General features: G+C 37.4%; 1 protein-coding gene across 1 annotated transcript in view; it reads right to left on the bottom strand.

Moving 5' to 3' along the window:
• Positions 1–281: 281 nt before the first annotated feature.
• LOC122554097 (putative ATP-dependent RNA helicase DDX60) overlaps positions 282–8,416 on the bottom strand; it is a 101,391-nt gene continuing 93,256 nt past the window's right edge. The window contains exons 33-37 of the mRNA XM_043698564.2: positions 8,131–8,278; positions 6,763–6,911; positions 4,950–5,101; positions 4,799–4,861; positions 282–1,680 (exon numbers count right to left, since the gene is read on the bottom strand). Of these exons, the coding sequence (XP_043554499.2) occupies positions 1,575–1,680; positions 4,799–4,861; positions 4,950–5,101; positions 6,763–6,911; positions 8,131–8,278 (618 nt within the window). The 3' untranslated portion in view covers positions 282–1,574. The remainder of the gene's footprint in view (positions 1,681–4,798; positions 4,862–4,949; positions 5,102–6,762; positions 6,912–8,130; positions 8,279–8,416) is intronic.

The following is an 8,416-nucleotide window of genomic DNA, read 5'->3' as shown; positions in this document are numbered from 1 at the left end:
TGTCAGGTATTGTTATACCCACAGTTCTGTTAGCAGGTTTTTGCTTTGTTTCCAAATACTTAACATTGCAACCAGTTTTTATTTTGCCTCAATTAATGATATATCTGAATCTATTGCTGACTTTTGCATAATCATTGCGGTAAAGCTTGTAGGTCTTTTAGGCATACCTCAAGCTCATAGGTCTAAATTCAGCAGAAATGAAATGGAATCACTTAAACCCAGTCAGCAACACCCAAACTGCAATACTTAATGGTGTCAAGTTAATCTCATATTGGAGTCAGTAGAGTGTTACTGAAAAGATCTCATTTATTAGCCATTTATGAGAAGGAAACAGTTGTTTTGCAATAAGCCAAGGACAAACAGGTTGTCACAATTAAGCAAATATCAAGCTTTTTCAAAAAACATCTTTATTTGAGCAAAATATTGTTTTAAAAAGATGCTTTATGATTTTTTTTTAAAAAGTGAAGATATTTTGCAATTTATTAGACCTTACTATTGAAATCACCTTAAAATACTAAAACATATCAGAAACTTAACACATGATAACGAGGTGTAGAATACCTTAAAATGTTTTTGACATGACTTTTATCTTCCAGCTGGAAGCTAGTTGCCAACTCCACTTCGCTTTTCTGACCACAAAGAACAATGAAACTTAGAAGCTCTTTTTAAAAATGCATACCTAACAGACTTCTACCACTGCTGCTCTTTTTCCAATGTTTAGGAGGCATGGCGCAAGCAGTTGAAGGGCATTTATCTTTAGTTTCTAGGAAAAAAATGTCAGTATGGGGAACATCCTGACTTTCATGCATTAACTCATTGCCTGTGCCGTTGAAATTATTGAATTCGAAGTATAAGGAATTATAGGAATGAAACGATTCCATGTGCCAATGCCACAGATAGCCTTATTATAATGCCTAGGTATGACCAAGAGGGAGGATCTAACACAATCAATGTCAATGAAACTGGACAATGGAAGAGTGGCCAAGGCTGATTCTTTGCCAACTCGCTTTACCTGTAGGAATGGTTTGTTTTATTCTTCAGCTGTGCATGGCCAAAGTCAAGAACGCTGCTCGTGGGAATTCTGAGGACCAAACTCAAATCATATCATTTTGTGGCACAGTGCATTGGCACTTCTATGCTACCTCAACTAGAACTCAATTTCCCAACTGTCTTAGTTGAAATATCAGTATTGCACGTGGGATAGCAACAAGCATGATCAATGCCTCCTGTCATGTGGCACACCTTTAACCAAAATATTTCCAGAAGAGAATGGAGATAAGTGTATACTAATTCAGTGCAGAGGTCATATGTGAAGATTGGCATTAAAAGTTATTTCCCTATAAAGCTGTCCAGCTTTAACAGTTTGTACATAGTGCAATTAAAGTTCAACACAATACATTAAATTATCTACTATTTAATTTTATTTTTTGTTGACATCATTGGGCTTTTTTTAAAGTTTCATATGCCCTTCACAACTTGTTTTTGTCATGTATAAGTATTCAGTCCCCACAGTCAGGAGCAAGAATCCACAAAGCATTTGTGGATGACAGTTTTGTTTTCTAACTGCATTGATATTAACTTTTGATCTTTTCGAATTTTTGATAAAATGTATCTCTCAGTTGTTCAAAAGCCAAAACAACGATGTCATCTTTGTTGTCACATAGTTCTTTGAGAGAGGTGCTAGGAGAAAAAAAAAAGAAGTTTTTTTTATATACAGCTGTGAATTAACTTCAAAGTCACCATAATATGTAGCATATGAAATTTTCTGATCAAGGATGTGTAAAACAATGGAAGTGGGCAAGTGAGGAAAATGGTAAACTTCAAATTTCACAAATCACCTGTTTGTAAAACTGGATAGTTTCATTAAATAAATGTTACAACCCACCTTTAAGAATAAAATGCTTGCTCCAAGCTCAATTGTTGCTAGTTTCCATTATTTTCAACAAATTCATGGAAATGACTAACAAGCCATTCTCTGCTCTCACTTAGAAAACTTCAACTTTACTTCCAATTTCCATCCTTCTTTCACCTTCATATAGCCGATCTCCAATTCCTTCCTTCCCCAACTCCTCTGTAGCCATTCTCCTTACCAAGCCCAACAAACATTCACTATAAGCCCACCGAGTTTTTGACTTGTCCTTCCACACAGACTGCTTCCTGTGAGAACCTTTACTACTTTCCCACTGCACCTGTTGTGTTAATACCTTCCTGGCCAGAAGCATTTATGGCAGGTTTCCCTTTTTCTTCAACCAAGAATTCTCCCTTCCATAGTTGGCAGAAACTTCAGCCTTCTCTGCCACATTTCCCATAACTGCTCACCCCAACTCCCAGAACCAAGATAGGATTTGCCTTGTCCTCAACTTGACCCTATTTGCCTCCTCACCAACACAACAGCATTCATCACTGCTGCATGGAGAAAGTGAGCACTGCAGATGCTGAAGATCAGAGTAGAGTGTGCTGGAAAAGCACAGCATCCGAGGAGCTGTGCATAAGCCCTTCATCACCAGCCCTTCTCCTGCTCCTCGGATGTTGCCTGACCTGCTGTGCTTTTTCTTCACTGCTGCAGCCAGTCCCCATCCCTTTAAGCAGGAGACTGTCCCCTCCATCACTTCCTGATCCACTCTTCAACCTTATTTGTGTCTAAACGATCTTTCCATTCAATCATAATAGTTGCAACATCTACTCTTTCATCTCCTCCTCCATTGTCTAAATTTCCCAAACATTCTTCCAGGGAACCAGTGATTTGCAACATACTTTTTCTATGTTGTCAATTTATTGGTCATAATGTACCCTGCTCTACAGAGGAGACCAAGCACACATGGGTAACTGCTCTGCAGAACTCCATTCAGATTGCAAGCTGATACTGATCTTCCTATCATCTGTCATTTTAACACCCTATAATGTATTCAAGACCAACTTCTGTTTCTTCAATAATCTGTAATGCTCCAATGAATTTGGATACAGGCTCAAGAAAGAGCACCTCATTTTGCAATTCAACAGCTGCCTGCATTCAATACAGAATTCAACAATTTCATATTGCAACAATCATTTTTTGTTTTGCAGGTTTCAGTTTTAATTGTTTTTGATTTGTCAACAGTTGTTCATTATTCTGCCTTCCATATCCCTCCCAGACACATTTTTTATTTCATTACTTGCACCATTAGCACTCCCAAGAGCCTGTCCTACCAATGCTTTAATCATTAATTCTCTGATCTTCATTACAGACCTTCCTCTTTGTCCTTTCCAACCGCTCCTCCCCATGCCTTGTGTTTATTTAAATTCACTATATTTCTAACTTTTTCCAGCTCAGATGAAAGGTTGTTATCCTGAAGTATCAATTCTATTCCTCTCTCCACAGATTCTGCTTGTCCTGAATATTTTCAGCACTTTGCTTTTGTATAACGAGAATGTGTGGCTGACCGATAAACTTACAAAATAGAATGGTGAAATAAATGATCCTATCACAAAATTTACAGGAAACTTGAAGTTCTGTTTAAATACAAACAAAACTGAGGGAGTTGCAGTTAAACTGCAAACTTGATTTTCCTAATTCCTTTCATTGTTTTGCAGCAAAAATATTCTGCAAAAAACAAGGGAGTTGATTAGATTAGATTAGATTACATTACATTACATTACAGTGTGGAAACAGGCCCTTCGGCCCAACAAGTCCACACCGACCCACCGAAGCGTAACCCACCCATACCCCTACATTTACTCCTTACCTAACACTACGGGCAATTTAGCATGGCCAATTCACCTGAGCTGCACATCTTTGGACTGTGGGAGGAAACCGGAGCACCCGGAGGAAACCCACGCAGACACGGGGAGAACGTGCAAACTCCACACAGTCAGTCGCCTGAGGCAGGAATTGAACCCGGGTCTCAGGCGCTGTGAGGCAGCAGTGCTAACCACTGTGCCACCGTGCCGCCCACATGTAGATGAGAAGGTAAAAATGATGGGTACCAGTACTATAGTAAATCCATATAGATTGGTAGAAGTTTATTTCTTTTTAAAAATGTTATTAAGTGACATTAATTTGTAATTTCTATAATCATACAATATTATCTTTGTAGAAGTCTCTCATTTTACAACAGTAAGGCAATATTAAGCAATATGTGAGCACAGTCATACATCAGCACTGCCTTATCCATCACAACAGCATGCAACATGGCAAAGCACAACTGGAGAAAATTGCTTAAACCAAAATATGCAGCTTAATCATATTTCTTCTGCAAGGTAAGTAACAAAAATTATAAAAGCAATATACTGTGAATGCTGGAAATGTGAACCAAACAATACTGGAGAAACTCAGTAGGTCAGTAGCATCATAAGAACTTAGTTCTGAAGAGTCATACCAGGCTCAAAATCTGAACACTTTCTCTCTCTGCAGATGCTGGCAGACCTGCAGAGTTTTACTAGCATTCCCAGAGGTTGTTTTATTTCAAAACATATACAAGCTTCAACGGTCAAACTGTCACTTAAGAATTTAGATCAAGGATTAGCAAGTTTATCCAGTGTGCTATTTTACAGAATTTACAGTTTATAAGATTAATGATCAGACAACCGTAAGACACCAGATCCAATTTAACTACATTTCAAGTGTTGCAAGGGTCCTTTACAGGGATAATTTTCCAATATGTCCAACAGCATTGTGTACAACATATGCCTAATCTCTCAAACATCAGCATTAGATATCAATGTGTGACATTTTATGAATTTCTCTTCTGGTAGATGGATTTAAAATATAATCCATTATTTGCCAAAATACCTTACAAACTAAATAGATTTTCATTCATACCTGATTGAAGAAAGAGTTAGTTGGAACTCGTTAAGGACATTATAGGCTTCTCCCAAATGCAACCTAAAAGGAATACACAGAATGAAACATTAAACTGATTGAATTGTTTTTTCCATGTCAACATTGCAAGTTGTACAGCAGCTCAACTTACATGTTGTCACTTAATAAAGCCTTTAAAGAACCGTGTCTGTAGAAGTCCAGGGCATAAGCGTTCAGTGGCATTCTCCTGCCTTGCTGGTCATACTTCCTTAAATTTAACACAGGGATGTTGCTTGAGCTAAGTTCAAGTGTGCGTAAAGCAATCTGCAATGATAAAAGTACAACAGTTGAGAGATTTTGTTTTCTCACCAAGAAGTAGGTTTTGAGCTCAATTTCACTCAAACATGAAAATAAAACGCACTCTCAAAAATTCAACCCATCGTGAATTTTACTGAGATTTTCAATTTATGGGCTAGCCTTCCTAATCCAATTAAGAAATTTCTATTTCCTCAATTCGTACCATCCCCAGTAGTTGTGCCAATAAATGCAAATTGTTGACTAAAGTACAAACTTGGATCATTAAGTTTATACCAGGTCTTTTCCCACCCAAATCAGGCACTGTACAAACGTGCATTTAGCCTGCCAGTCAAAGCTGAAGCCTTCCTTGAAGATTTTCTGGAAATTCCCTCAGTAAGAATTCCTGAATAATAAGCTCTTCAGACAAGTCAGAATCATAGACTCCCTACAATACAAAAAGAGGCCATTTGGTCCATCGTGTCTGCATTGACCCTCTGAATAGCATCTCGGCCAGACCTAGCATACTAATAGATTACTTTCTCTAATTAAAAACAAATTCCTCTAACACATTCATACCAGCCTTTCTGAAATCGTGGTGTTCTTCATAGTTTGCTAGTTACATCGCTAGTGGAAACACAACAGTAGCTTCACAACAGCAACAAACAGATCAAGTAAATGTGTACTTTTGAAACTTAAGGAAAATGCTGCCTTTTGATTTTCTTTCTGTAATGCTTCAACCAACAAGGGAATTGTTTGTCACCAAGGTCATTATACAATTCATTACACATAGTTTCAGTTTGACAAAAACCTCCTTAGCCTCAACCTTTCGCTTCAACATTCCATGAACTATTTTATTTACTTTCTGTACCTATGTTCAGGTGACATTTGCCTGGATAACTGGATGTGCCAAGTTTTTCTCCCTCCACTTTGTGCACTTCACCATTTAATTAATACTTTTTTTTCTTTCTTGGGCCAAAACAGATAAGCTCTCACTTTATCAACACTAAAATTCAGTGGCTAGTTTTGCATACCCATTCAATTGATTATGTCTGTCATTTTATATTCCTCTCCAGATTGCTTACACTGCCATCAATCATAGAGGCATCAGAAAACCTGGATGTATGTCACTGCTGTTATTCAAGTCAAGAGTTTAGTTGAGGCCCCAGAACAGATTTCTAAGACAACACTAGTCACTTCTTTGTTAAAAATCTCACACCACCAGGTTATAGTCCAATAGGTTTAATTGGAAGCACTAGTTTTCGGAGCTTCACTCTTTCATCAGGTGGTTGTCCTGATGAAGGAGCATCGCTCCGAAAGCTAGTGTTTCCAATTAAACCTGTTGGACTATAACCTGGTGGTGTGAGATTTTTAACTTTGTACACCCCAGTCCAACACCGGCATCTCCAAATCACTTCTTTCTGATTAGTCTTAACCAAGTTCTGGAAGTATTTCCTCAAACTTGTCCATCTCTTTATACTTCTCTAAGGCTTTCCTTAAAATTTACCTTTGATTAAACTTACAATCACAAGTTCCACTATCTTTTCTTTCGGCTCAGTGTCAACCTCTTGCCTGATTAAATCTCTAAGAACTGCCTTGATTCACCTTATAGTGCCAAAGGGAACAATCTAAAACCTAGTTGGTGCAGCTGTAAAACAATTAATTTCATGGGTAATAAAGGAGAAACTTACATTGTCAATATTGTACGTTTTGAACAGATCAAGATTGGTAATCCCAGATAAACATGTAAATGGAGATACAGCTGTTGTTGGATGATTTCCAGATGTAATCAACTCAGTTACAAATGTGCAATTTTGGAGAGGCTGAACACTTTCAAAAGCTGGGGAGAAGGAAACCCAATGATTAGAATTGCACAGCTGTAGGTTTTCATGCTGTTTAAATGTTGCACAATAATCAGAGTCAAATAATCTGAATTACAGGGTCTGTATCTTCAATATGCTGCATTTTCAACCATATAATTTCAAAGAGCAAGACTAAGGAGCAGTGTAGCTTTTTCTAAAAAAAAAAATTGCAGAAAGGCAAATTTGTAAAATATAATTCTACTAACCCCTTGAGATGCACATCAAACATTCAAAAAGTGGATATACTATTGGCGAATTAATAAAATTTATGGTGATAGAAACCAAATGGTTTTGAAGGCATATGCAGGAACTTAAACTCTCAAATCTTCGAAGGTAGATGATCTTGTTGATAAGAATGTATATACATGACTCTTGGCTTTATAAATATAGGATTAAAAAGGGAAAAGTCAAAAGACACTATTCTAAACCTTTATAAATTATTGGTTAGGTTCAATTGGAGAACCGTATTTAATTGTAATACTGCACCTGATGAAGGATGAAACAAGAGGGTTCAAAGATGTTTGTAAACAAAGTTCCAGGGATGACAAATCCCCTCAGCAGCGATGAAGGGTAGCGTTAGAGAAATTAAGAGTTATGATTTAAGCTAATTTAAGCTCCCTCACTCAGCATCTATGCAAAATAAAGATCATATTTTCTTATTTCCCAAACCACCTTCAGCCAAGAGGCTAACCAATTATTGGTTTATTATTGATCCTCGTAGTCAACTGTAAGCAGAGTAACTGGGAAGATTGAACTGGTTTTACATCAGCTGTTTCATTTAAAATAGTGCCACTGGGATGTGGAGGATGCTGACATTTATTGCTCATTATTAGTCAGAGGCCTTCTTTTGGCACCTAAAGAAAGACCAAACATTACTTCGAAGTGCATTAACAGCCATCATCGCTGGGTCAGAGCAAGTGAAGGGAAGAGAATTTCAGTCCCTAAAGGACAAGACCCCATTGGATATTTTCATTATGCTTTCACAGTTACGTTCTCTTGGCACTGATCTACAAATTACCAGATTTAGGGTGGGGCAAGTGAATTTCAAACCTATAGTTTGCTGGTCAGTACACTAATCACTACCACATCTCAAATCCTACTTCTTCAATAGATCTTCAGGCTCAGCAGTATATTCCAACTTGCAAATTAAAATGTAGCTGAACATAAATATGTTAACTAGCTCAATGTTTTCTTTACATATTCTTGAAAGAGGAAGACAGCATTCTTCCACAACATCAGCTTGAGTTGAAGCAGAAAGAAGAAAACATCCAAAGATCTCCTGGATAGTTTTGTTATATTCATCGACTACAGCTGCAAAATCTTCTGGAAGATCCTCCAGAAACACCTAGGGAACAAAAAAGCTCACTTTCATACATTTTATCATAATAATCAAAGGATGTTTCTCATTCAGTGTTTCTACAATCTGGCTCCCCAGGAAAATGAAACCTCTACGCAACTTTGTTGTTCTGATCACTTTATATAA

The sequence above is a fragment of the Chiloscyllium plagiosum genome, unplaced genomic scaffold (genome assembly GCF_037043375.1).
Source record: "Chiloscyllium plagiosum isolate Xiang-an unplaced genomic scaffold, Cpla_swu_hap1 HiC_scaffold_1, whole genome shotgun sequence".
NCBI classification, from domain to species: Eukaryota; Metazoa; Chordata; class Chondrichthyes; order Orectolobiformes; family Hemiscylliidae; genus Chiloscyllium; species Chiloscyllium plagiosum.
The sequence above is the reverse complement of the archived record's forward strand: the minus strand, read 5'-3'. Positions and strand labels throughout refer to the sequence as shown.